The sequence below is a fragment of the Sciurus vulgaris genome (genome assembly GCF_902686455.1).
Source record: "Sciurus vulgaris genome assembly, chromosome: 16".
In the NCBI taxonomy this organism is placed as follows: Eukaryota; Metazoa; Chordata; class Mammalia; order Rodentia; family Sciuridae; genus Sciurus; species Sciurus vulgaris.
Genome location: NC_136477.1, coordinates 24332047 through 24353480, shown reverse-complemented (window position 1 = coordinate 24353480; position 21434 = coordinate 24332047). Strand labels below are relative to the sequence as shown.

General features: G+C 37.1%; 1 protein-coding gene across 6 annotated transcripts in view; it reads right to left on the bottom strand.

Moving 5' to 3' along the window:
* ULK4 (unc-51 like kinase 4) overlaps positions 1-21434 on the bottom strand; it is a 633437-nt gene that overhangs the window by 240685 nt on the left and 371318 nt on the right. The window contains exon 34 of one of the 6 annotated variants that reach the window (XM_079114119.1): positions 3238-3469. The exons of the other annotated variants lie outside the window; for them this stretch is intronic. Coding sequence (XP_078970245.1) covers positions 3450-3469 — 20 coding nt within the window. The 3' untranslated portion in view covers positions 3238-3449. Of the gene's footprint in view, positions 1-3237; positions 3470-21434 lie in introns of those variants that run through there. 6 annotated transcript variants of the gene reach the window in all.

Genomic DNA, 21434 nt, shown 5'->3' with positions numbered 1-21434 from the left:
ATTCTATAGGCAGTGCAAATTGGTAAAGATTTCTCCTGTTGTTTCTCATTATAAAAGTAATATATACTCATTATAGGCAAATTCTCATTTTTCATTTGTTCTTATCATATTCAAAAAATCAAACAATGCAAATGTATGTATTTATGTGTAAAAGAATGATGTACATAATGAAAAGTTTGCTGACACCTTTTCCTCAAATTCACCAGTTTGCTACAGAGTCTAAGCTTATGAAATGTGTGTAAATACACACACTATGCATCATGCACAGAATACATTTTACAGTTTAATTTTCTCACTGAATAATATATCCAAAGGCATCTTACTATATACCCACACACGCATATGTATGGCTAACTCATCCTTTTAAATAACTGCAGTGTCCTGTTTTGAAAATAAAATTCCACAATATCACTAACAATCCTTAGAAAGAAAGACTGAAGATCAGCCACCATGTGGTTACTGTGCAGGAACCATCCTACCAATTCCTCCCCTGGAGCTCCAGACACAGTGTAAGGAAGGAGGAGAGGGCACTGCTCTGCGAAACACCAGTTCACATTTGAAAATGAGAAATGCGAGTGATGATGTCTCATCCCAAGGGTAGTTCCCAGGAGCTCAGCTACACCAAGAATGAAAACGGAAGTCATAGAAGAGGACTTGGGGGAGAGGGGCTTCAAGTGCCAGCTCTGAGCCCCCAGCTCCAGCCAACCTGGGGCTCAGGAATGCCTCTTGCCCACATTAAAACATTCTTATTTTCACTTGGCCACTTTAAGCTTCTGACATGTGCAGGTAAGAATCTTAACCAATACAATGAACTGGAAATTTGTTTTTATTTTAAACTTTCTTTTAATGAAGAAATTAGCAGTCTCCAGTTTACTAGTTTCAATTTACTTTGACTCTGTACATTATTTCCCCACCTCCTTCCCTTTCTTTCAATCTGTATTTATTTATCATTTTTATCAGAGTCCAAAGATGCAGAGCAGTCTTCTGCAGAAGCAACATCTTTCATGTTTTTTATTCAATCTTATTTTCTTCTAATACATTAGCAATGCTCTATCAAGACTGGTAGAGTGCTTGCCTAGCATATGTGAGGCCCTGGGTTCAATTCTCAGCACCACATACAAATAAACAAATAAATAAAGTTCTATTGACAACCAAGAAAAAAAAAAAAAGGATTCATTTAGTTTTAGGCATATTCTGCTGTCTTCCTGTTATGGAATAGGAAATGCTGCTGTCTTTCTCCATTCCATCTCCTAAGTGCACAGTTCCTACCCCCACCTCCTCACTACCGTTATCTCTTACTTTTGATCAGGTGAATATTTAGTAATTATATTGATATGACTGTATAAACACTATTCCCAAATAAATAATGTAGGAAACTATGATTATTTTTACTTTTACTTTTTATTCTCCCTGGAGTTACTAATTTAGAAAATTCATTTAAATGGTGCTTCGACAGCACAGTAGGCTGAAAAATGTCCACCTGCCTTCCACCTCCAACCCTACTGAAGATATCCACATCTTAATATTTGAAACCTATGAATAGGATTTTATATGACAAAAGGGATTTTGAAACATGATCATGAATCTCAAAATGAGGAGATTATTCTCGATTATCTAAGTGGTCACAATGAATTACAAGGGTCCTCATAAGAGGGAGGTAGGAGTGATGACAGAGATAAGAAGTTGGAGTATTGCAAGAAAGGGACAATAGTCAAGGAATGCAGGCGCCCCTGGAAATTTTTCAACTTGATTTTTCAAAGCAAGGAAACAAAGAGCTTCCAGAAGCAACGAAATCCTGCTGACACCTGGACTTTAATCTTCTGACTCCATAAGTATAAGAGAACTTTTGTGTTGTTAGCCCCTAAACTTATGGACAGGTTACTATGGCAACTGGGAACTATGGAGGAAACAAAGCAGTTGCCTTGGCTTAGTCTGCCATTTTACCAAGCAGTCCATAGCTACTGTTCCTAGTAAAAAAAGATTCACTTCTGAGTTAGCAACAACTGATTAACCAGGAATTTAGAGAACCAGTGTGATAATACTGGAGACAGTCCATATTCAATATATTGTCTTATGGGAAAAGTTTACAAATTGGCTAAATTTTGGTTACCCAATATGGGAAGAAAATAGTATTGTTCAAATTATAGTAAAGAAAGCACATTGGACTGGGAGCCTGGAAATGCATACTCTGATCCTTGCACTACTACAACCTGTGTTACTGCCTTCAATCTCCTTGTCCTGGTCAGTTTTGCATTACTGTGACAAAATTTCTGAGATAAGCGACTTTTAAGGAAGAAAGGTTTATTGTGGCTCATGGTTTCAGAATTTCAGTCTGTGGTTGCTTGGTCCTGTTGCCTTTGGGCCTGTGGTGACACAGTATATCATAAAGGGGAGACATAGCAGAGGACATAATGAGGAGACATGGCAGCCATTGCACAAAGAGAGAAACAGAAAGGGGCAGGTCCCAATTACCTTCAAGGGCATACTCTCAATGACCCAACTTCCTTCTACTAGTTCTACCTTCTAACAGTTCCACTCAACAGCAGCATAGGCTGGGCACAAACCTTTAACACATGGGTCTTGTGGGATATTCAAAATACAACTAGAGCACTCCTCATTTGAAAAGGAGCTTCACATGATTTCTGATTTTATTATTGTAAGAAATAATGTAACAACTGAATTATATTGATCTTTAAGCCTGTTACGACTCTACATATAAATGATTTCTATACATTTTCAATGGAGACACAGAAGAAACTGCGACTATCATTTGTAAATCAATAATCAAAACCTAAACATAGACATTGGAATAAGGCAGTACAGAGAAACTTTAGTAACAGCAAATACCTATATGATCCTTACCACGTGCCAGCTACTAGTCTCAGTGCCTTAACACACATCCTTCAACAACTCCATTTCAGAGGATGAAACTGAGGTTCGGAAAGGTAGTTTGCAAGGCCCACCTGGTTCTATGGTGTGTGCTAGAGCCCATCATGTGAGATTGCCTTTCTATAACTAAAATGACTAGAAACAGAAAAGGAAGAGTTTAATATTACCTAGTAAGTCTAAAGTGTGAATGTAAAAAAAAAAAAAATCAGACATGTTTTAAAAAATAAAATCCATAACAGAAAAGGTTATGAAAGGGAAAGGGAAGGGCTTCACTTGGAAAGCTGAATCTCTCCCATCACTAGAGAAACCACAGGATTAAAAAAAAAAAATTAAAAAGAAGGGATAGAAAAATCACGATGGCACGAGGCATTCTACCTTAAAAATAAATCTGCTTCGTAGAAATCGTTCTTTGCAAAACCTATTTTCACATTTGTACACAGCAGGTGTATTGTCCCATGACAATCTTCTACTTCAGTGGCATCCTTCTGCAATAGTTAATTAGCAGGTGCCACTCACAGCAAGCCCACGCTGGCTGATGTTGCAGGAGATGCAGAACCACATTAGATATTCAACACCAGTGCTGTCAGGAAAATGACAACAATCAGCAGGGAGCGCATTTCATTTTCAGTTGTTTGGTGGAGAAAATAAATATTAGTTAGGAAGAATTTGATATGCAGCTTTACATATCAAGTTTCTGAAGAATTTGAAATTACATAGAAAATAAATTCAAGTTATAAGGAGACTTCTAAATGTTCACTTCAATATGAATGTAAAAGATGAAGTTGGCTGAAATAACCATACAGGGGGAAAAATAGGGAAACATGGTTAAAAGCAAGTAAGTGTAATACAGCCCTATTCTATATCTCCTTATACCTGATTCCTGTATGGCTCTTAACATGTTCGACCTTCTGGAAACCCTACATTTCCTTACCTTGCAAGATACACTACTCTACTGGGTCTCTTCCCTGACCACTCCTTCTCAGTTTCCTGGAGCGCCTCCCATTCACTCATAATCAAGTATATTACTCATCCGATGAATATCCATTTTCCTCCTCAACCATAAATTCTACAGGAGCAGGAGACACATCTATTTGGGTTATTTCTATATCACTTAAGCTTTGCACTAAGATATATAGTATAGTATGTGTGTTAAGTAACTTGTCCAAATGACTGACCTTACATGACCAAATAAGGGCTTATTCTAGGAACCTGTTGATTATTCATAAGAAAAACCATTATAACTAGGAGGTGTACAGAAATAAACAAAGGTCACCCAAAGGATAACAAGCAGAGGCCGTTCAGAGCTTGCTATAGTAGGACATTTGGCATCATCACTTGGGTTTGGCAGAAACTTGAGGCAGATGAATACAGGAAAGCTTTAAGAGAAAAGACAGGAAGCCTTTGGACATCACTGATGGAAACTGTGGGTATGGGCAGGCTAGAAGCAGGTGGCCTAACTAGAAGCAGAACATTTTTTATTCATTTTTTCCTAACAGGGGAGCATATTTGGCTTTCTGGGGTTGGTCCCAAGTTGGAAGTTGGGGCAAAAGTTAAAGTAAGTTGCAGTCATTGGCCACATCGTGACCAACTTGGGGAACTGCTGCAGCGGTGGTGGTTTGGCTTCCTGGGACAGAGTTTGTAGATCAGAGTTATATTTTCATGTATCATCTGGCCATTGTCTATTTATGTATTACCTCTCAATGGAAACACTAGAAGCATACCATTAATGTCAGGAACAAGAAAATAAAGCACATTCTCCCAATTTTCACTCAAAATCATGGTGGTTTTTTTTTTGCCAAAGCAGTAAGGAAGGGAAATAAGCTAAAAATACCAAAAAATTAGTTTAAATTATCATCATCTATAGAAGATGTGCTTGTGAACCCAGAAGAATGAGAAGAAACGAATATTACCATTTAGTGTACAGCTTTCCTTAACATAGACCATATCCAATAGAACTACATGATTTTAAACATGTAAAATATTTTTAGATTTTTTATTAGTGCCTTATAGTTGTAACAGTGGGGTTCATTCTGACAACCATACATGCATAGAATACAATGTGCTCCATTTTAACCTCTAGTGCTTCCTCTTTCCCTTCTCTCCTCTCCCTACCTCTCCCTTTCCAGTCTTCTTTTTCTACCCTACTGGTATCCTTTTATCTACTGTTTTTTTTTTTCTTAATTGTGCTTTGTAGACATAAAGGTAGAATTCACTGCCTTGTATTCATATATGTACATACCATAATTTGATCAGTTTCATTCTGCATTTCCTCCTTTTCCCATCCCTCTTCCCTCCTCCTCAATCTCCTTCTTCTACTCCATGATATTCCCTCTATTTTCATGGTACATGCACCCATCCCTCTTATTTTCTCTTATTTTGCTCTAGCTTCCTCACATGAAAGAAAACATTAGACCCTTGATTTTCTGTCTGGCTTATTTCACTCATCAGAATGTTCTCCAGTTCCATCCGTTTACCAGCAAATATCATAATTTCTTTCTCCATTATGACTAAAACCTCATTGTGTATATATGCCACATTTTCTTAATCCATTCATCTATTGACAGGCAACGTGGGTTGGTTACATGGTTTGACCATTGTGAGCTGTGCTGCTATAAATACTGATGTGGCTGCATCCCTGGAGTATGCTGATTTTAGATCTTTTGGATAAATATCAATGAGTGGAATAGCTGGATCATACGGTGGGTCTATTCCTAGTCTTTAGAGGAATCTCCATACTGTTTTCCAGAGCAGTTGTACTAACTTGCAGTCTCAACAAGGTACCAGTGTACCTTTCCCCCCACATCCTCACCAGCATTTATTATTTTTTTTTTTACTGATTGCCATTCTAACTTGAGTGAGAAGATCTCAATGTAGTTTTAATTTGAATTTCCCTGACTGCCAGGAATGCCGAACGTTTTTCATATATTTCTTGGCCATTTAATTTCTTTTGTGAAATGTCTGTTTAGTTCTTTTGATCATTTACTGATTGGATTATTCACTTTTTGGTGCTAAGATTTTGAGGCTTTTATACATTCTGGATATTAATTCCCTGTCAGAGGAGAAGCTGGCAAAGATTTTTTTCCTGTTCTGTAGGCTCTCCCTTCATAATCATTTCCTCTGTTGTGCAGAATGTTTTCATTTGATGTTGTCCCATTTATTGAGTCTCAGTATTATTTCTTGAGCTTTAGTGGTCTTGGTAAGCAAGTTGGTGCCTGTACCAATATGTTGGAGTGTTTTGGGTTGCAAAGTTTCTGGTCAAATTTGTAGGTCTTTGGCCCACTTTGATTTGACATGGTGATAGACAGAAAGCTGGTTTCATTCTTCTATGTATGGATATCCAGTTTTCCCAGGACCATTTGTTAAAAAGGCTATTTTCTCCAACACATATTTTTGGCACCTTTGACAAAAATGACTATAACTATATGGGTTTGTCTATGTGTTCTATTTCCATTGGTCCTTGTGTCAATTTTTATGCCAATATGATGCCATTTTTGTTACTGTATCTCTATAGTATAACCTGAGAGCTGGTATTGTGATGCCTCAAGTGTTCCTCTTGCTTAGTATTACATTGGCTATTCTGGTTCTTTTAATTCTTCCAAATGAATTGCAGGACTGCTTTTCTATTTAAAAATGTCATTGGTATTGTGATGGCAATTGCATTGAGACTATAAAATACTTTTGGTTAGATGGTTATTTTGACATTAATTCTGCCAGTTTAAGAACATGGGAGGTCTTTCCATCTTCTAAGATCTTCAATTTCTTTCTTCAATATTCTATAGTTTTTTCCTATTCTTTTTTTTTTAAGGTTATTGTGAATGGGATAGATTTTCAAATTTCTTCCACAGTAGATTCATTACTGGAGTATAGGAAAGATTAATTTATGAATGGTGATCTTGTATCCTGCTTCTTTCTGAATTAGTTTATTAGACATAGAAGACTTCTAGTGAAGTTTTGGGGTCTTCTAGATATAAGATCATGTCATCAGCAAACAGATAATTTGGCTGCTTCTTCTTTTTTTTTTTTTTTTTTGCAGTTCTGGGGATTAAACTCAGGGCCTTGTGCTTGCAAGGCAAGCACTCTACCAACTGAGTTATATCCCCAGCCCCTTCTTTTCTTATTTATATCCCTTTCATTTACTTCTCTTGCATGATTGTTCTGGTTAGTTTCAAAAATTACACTGAATCAGAGTGGTGAGAATGGGTATCCTTTTTACATATATCTGTTGATTGCTTGTACATCTTCTTCTGTGAAGTGGCTGTTCATTTCCTTAGCCCATTTGTTGATTGGATTATTTATATTCTTGATGTAGAGTTTTTTGAGTTCTTATAGATTCTGGAAATTAACATGCTATCTGAAGTATGAGTAGCAAAGATATTCTCCCACTCTGTAGGCTCTCTCTTCACATTGCTGATAGTTTACTTTGCTGAGAGAAAGCTATTTAGTTTGAATCTATCCCAGTTGTTGATTCTTGCTTTTATTTCTTGTGGTATGGGAGTCCTATTACAGAAGTCTGATACTAAGCCAATAAGGTGAAGATTTGGACCTACTTTTTCTTCTATAAGATGCAAGGACTCTGGTCTGATTTCGAGGTCCTTGATCTATTGTGAGCTGATTTTTGTGCATGGTGAGAGATAGGGGTTTAGTTTCATTCTGTTGCATATGGATTTCCTTTTTTCCCAACACCATTAGTTGAAGAGGCTATCTTTTCTCCATTGCATATTTTTGGCACCTTTATCTAGTATAAGAAAATTGTATTTATTTGGGTTTGTGTCCGTGTCCTCTGTTCTGTACCATTGTTCTACCTGTCTATTTTGGTGCCAATACCATGCCGCTTTTGTTACCACTGCTTTGTAGTATAGTTGAAGGTCTGGTATTGTGATACCCCCTGCTTCATTCTTCCTGCTAAGGATTGTGTTAGCTATTCTGGGTTTCTTATTCTTCCAGATTAATTTCATGATAGCTTGCTGTATTTCTGTAAGGTACATCATTGGGATATTAATTGGTATTGCATTGAATCTGTATAGCAGTTTTGGTAGAATGGTCATTTTGACAATATTAATTCTGCCTATCCAAGAACATGGGAGATCTTTCCATCTTCGAAGGACTTCCTCAATTTCTTTCTTCAATGTGTTGTAATTTTCATTGTAGAGATCTTTTACCTCTTTGGTTAGATTGATTGCCAAGTAATTTTTTTTTTTGAGGCTATTGCAAATGGAGTTGTTTTCCACCTTTCCCAGTTGTTTCGTCACTTGTGTATAAAAATGCTTTAGATTTATGCATGTTGATTTTATAGTCTGCTATTTTGCTGAATTCATTGCTGAGGTCTAGAAGTTATCTAGAGGAGTTTTTTGGATCCTCTAAATATAAAATCATGTCATCAGCAAACAGTGACAGCTTAAGTTCCTCTTTTCCTATTCATATCCCTTCAATTTCTTTAGTCTGCCTAATGCTAGAGTTTGAGGACAATGGCTAGAATTTTGGCTAGAGTTTTGAGGACAATGTTGAATAGAAGTGGAGAAAGAACACATCCCTGTCTGTTCCTGTTTTTAAAGGGAATGCTTTCAGTTTTTCTCCATGATGAATGGAGAATGATGTTGGCCATGGGCTTAGCATAAATAGCCTTTACAATGTTCAGGTATGTTCCTACTATCCCTATTTTTTCTAGTGTTCTGAGCATGAAGGGGTGTTGTATTTTGTCGAATGCTTTTTCTGTGTCAATTGAAATAACCATATGATTCTTATCCTTAAGTCTATTGACATGATGGATTATGTTTATTGATTTACAGACGTTAAACCATCCTTGTATTCCAGGGATGAACCCCACTTGATCGTGGTGCATGATTTTCTTAATATACTTTTGAATCTGGTTTGCCAATATTTTGTTAAGGATCTTTGCACCTATATCATCAAGGATATTGGTCTAAATTTTCTTTCCTTGATGTGTCTTTGCCTGGTTTGGGTATGAGGGTGATATTAGCTTCATAGAATGAATTCGGTAGGGTACCCTCCTTTTCTATTTCCTGGAATACTTTGAGAAGTATTGGAATGAGTTCTTCTTTGAAGGTCTTGTAGAACTCGGCTGAGAATCTGTCTGGTCCTGGGCTTTTCTTGCATGGTTTTTAATGGCTTCTTCTATTTCATTGCTTGATATTGATCTGTTTAAATTGTGTATGTCCTCCTGGTTCAGTTTGGGAGGAGCATATGTCTATAGAAATTTGTCTATGTCTTTGGTAGTTTCTATTTTGTTGGAAGACAGATTTTCAAAGTAGCTTCTAATTATGTTCTGTATCTCAGTGTTGTCTGTCATGATATTTCCTTTTGCATCATGTATTTTAGTAATCTGAGTCTTCTCTCTCCTTCTCTTTGTTAGTGTGGCTAAGGGTTTATCTATTTTGTTTACTTTTTCAAGGAACCAACTTTTTGTTATGTCAATTTTTTGAATAGTTTCTTTTGTTTTAATTTCATTGATTTCAGCTCTGATTTTAATTATTTCCTGTCTTCCACTACTTTTGCTGTTATTCTGTTCTTCTTTTTCTAGGGCTTTGAGCTCTAATGTTAGGTCATTTAATTGTTGACTTTTCATTCTTTTCTGGAATGCGCTCCATGCAATGAATTTTCATCTTAGTACCACTTTCATAGTGTCCCAGAGATTTTGATATGTTGTATTGTCATTCTCATTGACCTAAAGAATTTTTTAATCTCCTCCCTGAAGTTTTTTGTTATCTATGTTTCATTCAATAGCATATTATTTAGTCTCCAAGTGTTGGAGTAATTTCCTTTTTTTATTTTGTCATTGATTTCTACTCTCAGTCCATTATGATCTGATAGAACACAAGACAGTATCTCTATTTTTTTGCATTTCCTAAGGGCTGCTTTGTGGCATAACACATGGTCTGTTTTCGAGAAGGTTCCATGTACTGGTGAGAAGAAAGTGAATCCGCTCATTGATGGATAGAATATTCTATATAAGTCTATTAAGTCTAGGTTATTGATTGTGTTATTGAGTTCTGTGGTTTCTTTGGTTGGATTTGTTTGGAAGATCTATCTAGTGGTGACAGCAGTGCGTTAAAGTTGCCCAGAATTATTGTGTTGTGGTCTATGTGATTCTTAAAATTGAGAAGGATTTGTTTGATGTACAGGGATGCACCATTGTTTGGGGAATAAATATTTACGATTGTTATGTCTTCCTGATTTATGATTCCCTTAAGCAGTATGAAATGTCCTTCTTTATCCCTTCTGACTAACTTTGGCTTGAAGTCCACTTTATCTGATATAAGGATGGAAACTCCCGCTTTTTTACTGAGTCCATGTGCGTGGTAGGTTTTTTCCCGTCCTTTCACCTTTAGTCTGTGGATGTCTTTTTCTATGAGATGAGTCTCTTGCAGGGAGCATATTGTTGGGTCTTTCTTTTTCATCCATTCTGCCAGTCTATGTCTTTTGATTGAGGAGTTTAGGCCATTAACGTTCAGGGTTATTATTGAGAAATGATTTGTATTCCCAGTCATTTGGCTTATTTTTGGTTTTTAAGTTAGCTTGGTTTCTCCTTTGAGTGGTTTTTCTCTAAGGTAGTTCCTCCCTTTGCTGACCTCCATTGTTATCATTTTTTCCTCATGGAATATTTTGTTGAGAATATTCTGTAGTGCAGGCTTTCTATTTGTAAATTCTTTTAGCTTTTGTTTACCATGGAAGGATTTAATTCATCTTCAAATCTGAAGGTTAGTTTTGCTGGGTATAGGATTCTTGGTTGGCAACCATATTCTTTCAGAGCTTGAAATATGTCATTCCAGGCCCTTCTAGCTTTTAGAGTCTGAGTTGAGAAGTCGGCTACTATCCGTATTGGTCTCCCCCTATACGTAATCTGATGCTTTCCTCTCGCGGCCTTCAAAATCCTATCTTTATTTTGAATGTTAGGCATTTTCATTATAATGTGCCTTGGTGTGGCTCTGTTGTGATTCTGTGCATTTGGTGTTCTGTAAGCCTCTTGTATTTGATTTTCCATTTTATTCTTCAGGTTTGGGAAAATTTCTGATATTATTTCATTGAATAGGTTGTTCATTCCTTTGGTTTGTATCTCTGTGCCTTTCTCAAGCCCAATAATTCTTAAATTTGGTCTTTTCATGATGTCCCATAGTTCTTGGAGATTCTGTTCATGATTTCTTACCATCTTCTCTGTTTGGGCAACTTTATTTTCAGGATTAAATATTTTGTCTTCATTGTCTGAGGTTCTGTCTTCCAAGTAGTCTAGTCTTTTGGTGATGCTTTCCATTGAGATTTTTATTTGGTTTATTGTCTCCTTCATTTCAAGGATTTCCCTTTGGTTTTTTTTGAGAATCTTTATCTCTTTGTTGAAATGATCTTTTGCTTCCTGTAGGTACTCTTTCAGCTTATTGGTATTATCATTCATTGCCTGCATTTGCTCTCTTATCTCTTCCTTTGCTTCGCAAATCATCTTAATCATGTATAATCTGAAGTCCTTTTCTGACATTTCTTCTAACATACTGTCATTGGATTCTATTACTATAGAATCTAGATTTGTTTGGATCATTTTCTTCCCTTGTTTTTTTGTGTTGTTCATGTATCTTCCCCTCTAGCATGCAGATCTGGGGTATTGCAGATTTCCCCCTATAGGATTTTAGTGGCCCTATAGGTTTCCAAAACCCTTTCTTTAAGGGAAGATCAATATTAGCAGTGCCCAATTCAGACACTATGCAATCCTAGTCCAAATACCCCCATGAGGACAATAACAAAATTGACATAATAGCAGAATGAGTTAAAATATTATCTTCAATAAAATAAACAGATTTGCAATAAGGTCTGCAGTTTCTAATGGATGACAAAGAGGATGCAGAGGGATGTAGAATGTGGCTGTTAATGGGATATGAAAAGATTATACAGAAGTTCTAGATAATAGGGTGAGAAATAATCAAAAGAATTCGGATGTTAGCATGAAAAAAAGGGAGAGACTCTGAAGGAACAGGTAAACAAAAGGAAAAGAGCAAGAAATGTAAAGAAATAAAAACTTAAATGTTTTCTATAAGAAAAAAAAGAAAATCTACAGTAGAACAGTCATATAGTAATGAAACCTCCCAGAGTTCAGTAGCCTGATGCTTGAGAGGTACCTGACAATGAGCTTCAAGCCTCCAGCAGGTGTCTCAGGATGGGTTTTGCCCCACCTAAAGATTGGAGCTATGGCTTCCAGGATTATTCAACATGGCCTCTGTGGCTTCGAAATGTGTTGGTAAATGGGGAGCTGCAGCTCAGGGTGTGGATGTGGTCAGCTGGTGGTCCTGAAGAGGGATGCAGTTGGTTAGGCAGGGGTCCTGGAGGTCCGGTGTGTTTGGTGTGGTTGTGGGATCCGGGAGGCTGGGTGCAATCAGTCGGTCTGGGGTCCCGGTGATAGGGCGCAGTCAGTTGGTCTGAGGGTCCTGGCGGCAGGGAGCAGTCAGTTGATGTGAGGGCCCCAGAGGCAGGGAGTGTTCGGTCGGGCTGAGGAATCCTGGAGACGGGGCTCAGTCAGTCCTGCCAGGTGTCCTATGGGGCCTGGCTGTTGTCTCAAAATGGCGGCTGCCACGTGTAATCAAACCTGCAGGTACTGTGACAGTGAACTTCCCAGCAACATCAGGCAGCTGGTGCTCCACTGGCGGTCGGTGATCAGTTTGTTGGCTGTTGTCCGAAGATTGGGAGGTGAACCTCATGCGTTGGGTGATGGATAGGTGTAAGGCAGGCAATGGACAGACGATAGGCAGGCAAATGGCAGATGATAGGCACCTGACAGTGAGCAATCTGCTCTCAAAAAAGGCGTCGATATGCTGGCAGACTGCAGGTCATCACATCAGACAAATGGGGTAAACACCAGGCAATCGATAAGCAGCAAAAACTGCCTCACAAAGAAACAGATATTCTCTGCTTGAAACTGGAGTTACGGAGTGACAAGGAATGCAGCCTCCCTCTAGTCCGCCATCTTGGATCCCCCTATCATTTTTCTTTCTATTGATTTCTAATTTCATTTCATTATGATCTGAGAAGATGCACAGGATAATCACAATTACTTTTTTGTATTTGCTAATATTTGCACTATGACATAGAATATGGTCTGTTTTGGAAACGTTTCCATGAGTCACTGAGAAGCAAATGAATATAGCTGTTTTGATGTGAAATATTCTACAAATTTCTGTTTTAGTCTGCTTTTTTGTCACTTTGACCAAAAGACCTGACAGGAACCATTTTAGAGGAGAATTTTGTTGCTTAGTTCAGAGGCCTCTGTCCATACATGGCTGACACCATTCCTCAAGGTCCAAGGAATTCACTGATTATATTAAGGCTCTCACAGCCCTATCATTTAACCTCTAAACTTTCTTGCATTGTCCTACACAAGTTTTTGGGTGACACTTAATATCAAAACCATAGTAATATCCACTAGGTTCATTTTATTTATAGTGTTATTTAAGTTGAAGTATCTTTATTGATAATATATATTGGTGAACTTTCCATTGGTGAAAAGGTTGAACTGAAACCATCCAGTATTATCGTATTGGGATCTATCTGTAATTTAATGTCAAGCAGGTTTTATTTTTGTTGTTGTCTTTTTTATGTAATTAGGGGCACTGATATTTGAGACATAAATATTTTCTATTGTTATATCTTCTTGTGGACTATTCCCTTTACCAGTATACATTGAATGTCTTTGTATCTTCTGATTAATTTTTGCTTCCAATCTCCTTTGTTAGATATAAAAATAGCTACTCCTGCTTCTTTTATGACTCCATTTACATGGAATATTTTTCTTTATCCTTTTACTTTCAGTCTGTGAATATCTTTGCCCATGAGATAAGTCACTTGTCAACAGCATATAGTTTGAACTTGTTTTTTTTTTTTTTTGTTTCAGTCAATTCTACCAATCTATGTCTTAATTGAGATGTTAAGATCATTTATATTTGATGTAATTATGGATAGAGACTTGTTATTTCCTCCCCTTTTGGTTTATTTGTTGTATTTGATTTGGCTTCAAATTTCACTTAGTTAGTTGCTATTCTACAGTTTCACCCATTTTGGAACTTTGGGATTTGTTTTTGAGTTCTTCTGTGTGTAGTGTATCTTTAAATATTTTTATACTGCTGGCTTAGTGGTCATGAATTCTTTTGATTATCCTTGTAATGAAAAGTTTTTTATTTTTTCTGATTCTGAAAGATAGCTTTGCTGAATATAGCAATCTTGGCTGGTCACTGAGGGCTTGGAAAAATCTCATTTCAAGCCCTCTTTGATTTTGTGGTCTCAGTTGAGAAGTCTATGGTGATCCCTACTGATTGACCTGCTGCTTTTTCTGGCATTTTGATATTGATGTTTCTTTGAGAGTTTTTTTTTTTTTTTAATCTTGTCTATTTAGGGTCCTATATACCTTCTGTATGTGGATATCCATCTCATTTCTAACATGGGGAAATCTGTTCTGTTAGATCTCACTTAGATGCTGTGTTTCTATGTTCTCTTCTATTCCAATGACTTCAAATTTGGCCTCTTGATGTTGTCCCAGAGTTCTTATATATTCTAATCATGGTCTTTTCTCCTCCCTTTATGGCACACTGAGTTTTCAAGTTCATATATCCTCCCTTTAAGACCTGAAGTTCCTTCTTTGAGCCCTAAAGTTCTATTTTCAACAAAATCTAAACTATTGGTAATAATTCTAAGTAAATTTTTGATTCATTGCATCTTTTATTTCCAGGAATTATGATTGGCTTCTTTTCAGTATCTCTATTTCTTTATTGAAATAGTTTTTCACCTCCTATATCTACTCTCAATTTGTTTCTCACATGATCTTTTAGTTCACAGAACATCTTAATAATAAGCTTTCAAAATAGTCTCAAAATATATAAATGCATTCTACTGTTATGTACAATTAGAACAAATAAAACATTTAAAAAATAGTCTTTCTATGGCATTTTACAGGCATTTCATCCACTTTCATATCTGTGTCTTCCTTTTTTGTGGAACTGTAAATTTGGGGCGGGGGGAGACTTGTTTTTTACTGTTTTCAGAGGTCTTGAACTTGCACATCTGTTGAGATGGATTCTTATTCTTCTCTTAGGCATGTATCCTTCAGTGTGTAGTTATGTTTTGTGTTCCTGAGATTTCTCAGATTTTTTCTATAGGGGTAGACGTCCAGTAGTGGGACCCGAAATTTCACCCTAGCTGTTCCTACTTGGAGTCAGGTTATTGGTGTTGGTTTTTGTCCCCACCTATTCAAGGTGAAGTATTGTTGGAGCTTGAGTGGGGCTAGTTTGTGCAGGGAGTTAGATTTCCTCAGAACTTGGCTGAGTTATGAGTGTAGCTCAACAGCAGGATCTCTAACCTGTCTATTTGTAATGTCTCAATTCCTTCCAGTTCCTCTAAGTAAAGGAGGGGTGCAATAGCAATAATGGTAACAACTAATATATGCCTTAAAATAAATGTCTGTTGCCTACCTCAACATTAATTGCCACATGAAGAGGAATGGTATGGTCAGCATCAATAATAAATAGCCATGAACTATATCCAACATTAAATGGCAGGTGTTTACTATATTACCACTGTATTAATAGGCATATCAACCTGAATGATGGGTTAGGAACTATATAAACTAAATAGTTCTATCAGATAATGAAATCAGAATTCCTTACATGAAGAGAAAATGGGTTAGGAAGGCAAAAGGGTTTGAAATATTTAAAAGTAAACAGAAGGGAAGTAAGAAGTAGCAGGCCATGGCTACAAAGGAGGAGTAAAAAACCCCCAAAAACCTAAAATTAAAGAAAGGAAAAGAGAACAAGAAAATTTGACTATTAGAGGTGGAAGAAAGAAGGAGTATTAACAGGAACAAATTCAGATGTACAGAGAAATAAAAAGTCAAACCAACCCAAACATAAATAAAATTTTACCCTCCAAAATCAAAACAAGGTTAAGTAACAAACAGATGAGAAAAAAAGCAATTCAAATGAAAGGAAAATACACAAGCACATGCACACACACAGTTGAACCTATCAGAACAGCAAGAACACACACACAGATACACATAATGGACAAAGTTAAGAAAAAATTCTTAGTGAGAAATGAAAAGTCTTGTCTCCACTGAGGTGGTCACAGACTAGGTTGAGTACTCTCAGAGCAGGGCTGATGCAAAGATATACAAGGGAAGTTCCAGTAGCTGGGGTTTATTTCTGGCTGTCTTTTGGAACTTTATCAGAAGATAATTAAGATTAAATCCATATCCCCTGTGGTTGGACAGATGCAGATCTCTGTTGGACATGTGAGTCTCACAGACCTTCCAAAATTCCACTCTTTAGAATGGGGTAATCTAACTTCCACAAGACTCACGTATTCCACTGGCAAGGATGTGAATTTCCCAGGATCTGGTCTGGAATGCAAATGGCCTATTCTGACCAGTTTCTGGTCTTTTCCAATCTGCTTGCATGGGCCACCAGCAACAAAAGGTACTTGACAATTAGAAAATGTAAATCAAAACTATTCTAAGATTTCATCTCACTCCAGTCAGAATGGAAAAGATCAATAATACAAGTAATAATAAAAATTGGCAAGGATGTAGGGAAAAAGGTACACATATATATTGCTGGTTGCACTGCAAATTGGTGCAATCATTATGGAAAGCAGTATGGAGATTCTCAGAAAACTTGGTATGGAACCACCATTTGACCCAGCTATCCCACTCCTCGGTTTACACCTAAAGGACTTAAATCAGCATACTACAGTGACACAGCCACATCAATGTTTACAGATGCTCAATTCACAATAACCAAACTATGAAACCAACCTAGATGCCCTCAACAGATGAATTGATAAAGAAAATGTGGTATATATACACAATGGAGTATTACTCAGTCTTAAAGAAGAATGAAATGATGGCATTTGCCAGTAAATGGATGGAGCTGCAAAATATCATGCTAAGCAAAATAAGCCAATCCCAAAAAACCAAAGGTCGAATGTTTTCTCTGATATATGGATGCTAATTCACAGCAAGGGTAGAGGGGGCTTGGGAAAAATAAAGGTAATTTATATTAGGCAGAGGGGAGTGAAGGGAGGGCAGGGGGGATGGGGGTACAAAGGATAGTAAAATGAACCAGACATTATTACCATATGTACATAAATTACAAGACCAGTCTGATGATACATCCTATACAACCAGAAGAATGAGATGTTATACTCCATTCACATATGATGTGTCAAAATGCATTCTACTGTCATGGATAAGTAATTAGAACAAATTTAAAAACAAGAGACTTTTCTCACACCTCAGGATGAAGTACAGTTACACTAAAAAAAGAAAAATAAATTCTGAAAATAACCCTAAGATACTTGAACCCTTGTCCAGGGCATTCTTGGGCATTATATGGACATTCAAAGAAATAAAAAGCAAGATCAGAACCTGTCCCTTGGGTCTGTACAAAACAGTGCCTTTTATGAAGGCAAAACAAAGTGAAAATCCCAGGGACCTCTAATATGAATATGAGGTTTATTGTTTTAATTAATTTATTTGTTCTAACTAATTGCACATGACAGTAGAATACACTTATACATTTTGATAGATCATACATAAATGGAGTGTGGTCTCTCATTTTTCTGATTACACATATTGTAGGATTTTGTAGGATCACATCAGTCCTGCAGGTAACAATGTCTGTTTCACTCTACTATCATTCCGTCCCCCATACCCTTTTCCCTACCTTCACTCCCTCTACCTAATATAAAGTAACTCTAATCTTCCCATAAAATATGAATTGCAAGTTACAATTTGATAACTTAGTGGCAGAAACTGGTCATCGCTTTTTGATGTCACCTCTTAGGAGAGAAATCTGAGGCCTCTATATCAAAATTGAAAACTGTTCATTATTTCCCAGTGGTTAACAGTAAGTGTTTTCTTTATTAAGCACAAGAAAAGAAGGAACTTGAGTCTCTCTAACCTTGGTATCCCCAGCCTGGATTTCACTGGGCACAATACTCTCTGTGCCTGGTTCTGTTGTGCTGATCCAGGTACACTCTGTACCTCACAACAGGCTACTGTTGGATCAGGTGGTAAAGCTGTTCATAAGTTCCCTACTTCCCACTTCTGCAAACTGCCAAATGATCACTTACAGATGATTCCCACTGTAACTCTCTGCTCACAGTCTGAGATATTCTGATTACATTTCAATCATCAACTTGCACTACCATCTTTGGGTCTGTTAAGATCAGCCCCTCTCTATATTCCACAGGTTTCCCCAAGTTAAATCTACTTGCTATGCTTTCCCCTCTTTCTGCCTATAATCCCTCCCCTCTGCAGCAGGGTGGCAACTCTGATACATTCTTAATGTATTATTTCTTGTTTCATGATCAAAGTCACTGCATTTCTGTGTCTATAATCATTTTACTGCTCATTGTTAAATTTCAATGGATTCCCTCAGTCACCCACCTTGCTAAGAAGCAATACTCCTGCTGTTTGAATTCCTCCAGTTGGAGAGCTTACCATTTCCCTAATCTGCAACCTTCTGTCTCCAGAACCATACACATTTTATAAATCCCTTGAACTAAATTATACCTTAATCTACAAAACTTTTAAGGACAAATTTGATCAGCAATGTAAGAGCTATGTGAAGAAAAATGTAACACATTACAGAAAGATTCAAAATGAGACTTGAATAAATTGAAAGGCATATGACCTTCAATGGAAAGTATCCATAAAGACACAAATATAATACAGTTTGATATATAATTAATACTGGTGATCAAAATCTTAATAGGATTTTTGGAGACCATAATAATTTGATTTTAAAGTTCATTTGAAAAGATAAATGCATGAGAATGGATTTTATTTTTGAAAAAGAGAGTAAGTCCCTGCCCTATCAAAAATCAAAGTATATTCCAACACCACAATAATTAAAATACTGTGATTCCAATATAGGAATTAAAAGCTATAACAATGGAAAAAAGTAGAGTCTAGATACAGATAACAAAGAATTTGTATATTAATATGTGAGTTCACAAGGATGTGAGAAATATGAATTTTAAATTCCAGAAGAAGTATTGCTGGTGTAACTGCTTAATTATTTAAAAAATTCAGGGATAAACCCCTACACGTCACACTATTCATAAAAATGACTGTCTGATTAAAGCTTTAAATATAAAACCAAGCCCTCAAGTGGGGAAGGATATCAAAAAATATAACAGAAAACATTGATGGTGTTAACAATGAAAAGTTTAAAATTATTACCTTTCAAAAGACTCAAGAGCTAATTCATTTTTTAAGTGACAGAAAATGCTTTAATATGTGTAATGCAAAAAGTGCTCTTACAAATTGCCAAGAAAAAGATAAATAGCCCTTTTACTCACAAGTAAAGCCTAGACAGCTATTTACCAAATAAATACAAAAACAATCAATAATTCTATGAAAAGTGCTCATCTTGTCCACTAAAGAAGACTACTTGAATGAGCAAGTGAATGAAGAGACTAGAAACTATTATAAATGATGCAGTAGAACTACCTATAATAAAGAAATATGTCTAAAACATAATATGGAAAATCAAGTTAGAATAATTCATTTTTACTTTTTAGCATATATATTATAGGCAATACATTACAGGCATTTGAAAGTAACTTTTGTAATTGAATCCTTCCCATTTTTCAAGTTCTGTACTATTTTCACACATTATTTTATCTAGTGCTCCTTGGGCACCCACCTATTATTTCCTCCACTTTGAGAAATCATCCTGTTTAGAGCTGGAAGTCAGACACAAACCCTGGCAAGCTACCTCCAGATCTGATTCTGCCTCAGAACCTAATGCTGCTTAGTAAGCACTACACATACGGGTAACTCAGGTCATCTCTGGGGAGGCAAGTTCACTTTTAACTTCATACACTTCTGCATTATTTAAATTTTTATAATGAATATGCATTGCTTTTGTGATTGGAAATGACACAGATATTTTACATCTTGTAAAAAATTAAAAAGAAGAATGATTGACAGTACTTTAGCATTTTAAAGTTGTGGCTAGAAACTCAATTTGCTAAGGAGTAAGGCTTTAGTTTGAGCTTCTCCAGCACCAAGTGAAACTTTTACTGCATTCTGATACTTTCCTGAGGTTGGTTCCACTTTGAAGAAAGTTTCAAGTGTCTGAGCTGAGAGAGATAGAAACCAAGCAAAGAAGTACAACATGGCCACTGGTAGGGCATTAAAGTGCTGGTTTTGCTTGTCTAGCTGAGATGGCTTTGGCCCAGGGGCAAAATGTGAAAATCAAGAATTTGAAACATGGAGCTGAGAAATGACATACTTGAGTCATCCTTCCTGGAGGTCTCAGAGAAGAGGGATCTCATTCCTTTCGGGAGCCACCCTTCACACTTCAGACTCCATCTCAGTCCCTTCTGCCTTCTCCAAACCCTTTCCCACAAGTCACCCACTTTCCTATAAATTTCCTTCATCTCAGAAAATGCCAATTTCGCAAGTCCTAAGGGAACCAACTGGCCTTGGTGCCCCCTTAAAATACCATCCTATCCCTCTTCCTTTCACTAACAACGTAGACAAATGTCCCTTTAAAAATTTTTTTTTTGCACTATTAAAGGCATGACTAGAATTTTCAAAGGTTACTTTACCAGCACACACTTCAGCTCTGGTCGTTTATTCTTCATGCAGTGTGTTTCTCACTTCCCTGTGGGTTCTCTGTTACTCATCACTAGCTGGCTGGCAACACAGTTCTTGAGGATGCAGGATTGGCCTGTGGGCCTTCTGAAGCCTGACGGGCCAGAGGGCAGTGGTTTGCCTGAGGGGATGGTCTAACTCATGCTCTCATTCTCTAGCTTGGCTCAGTGGCTCACAAGCAGTAAGTGGAGCTCCTCGAGTAATAGGGTCAAATCCCACAAACATCCCAGTGAGCTGGAGAACAGCACTGTCCCCCTTGCTGGCACAATTTTGTCTCCTCATGACCCTACCTGGGAAGGAATTAATGCTTTCTTCTTAAGATTCACACCTCTCCCCAGTTGGCACACACACTAACTGCAAATCTATTCCTCTCTGTATAGGAAATGTACCCTCTGTGCTGTTGTTTTTAAGGAAATGAGCATTAACATGCCCTAAGAGCTGGTACACACAGATTCTCTTATAGATCAGTTACTCAATTCATCTCAGTCCAGGAAAACTTCCCTCAGATGTCACCTGCCAATATTGAGCAGGAAAATTCAAGTCTGTAGATTCTAAGCACCATAAAGCCTAAAACACAGAGCACTAATAATAATTTACACAGGGCATAACTAAGATATAACATTATTATCACATATGAATTCTCTCTTTCCCTACTTTAATTACTAACCTGATTCAGAGGATAGGCCTCTCAAATGACAACTGAAGCAGTAGGCCAAAGCCATGATGAGGTGTTCCCGTTCCTGTGATTTGAAACCTTGGTGGCAATGCCATCTTCCCCCCTCAGACCACATGTCTGTTACTCAGTCTCCTTTTCCCTGTCTCTGAAATGACTGTGTGCTACAATTCCTTTTTCTGTTCCAGATTTGACATTTGACTCCACATGTCAAATTTTACT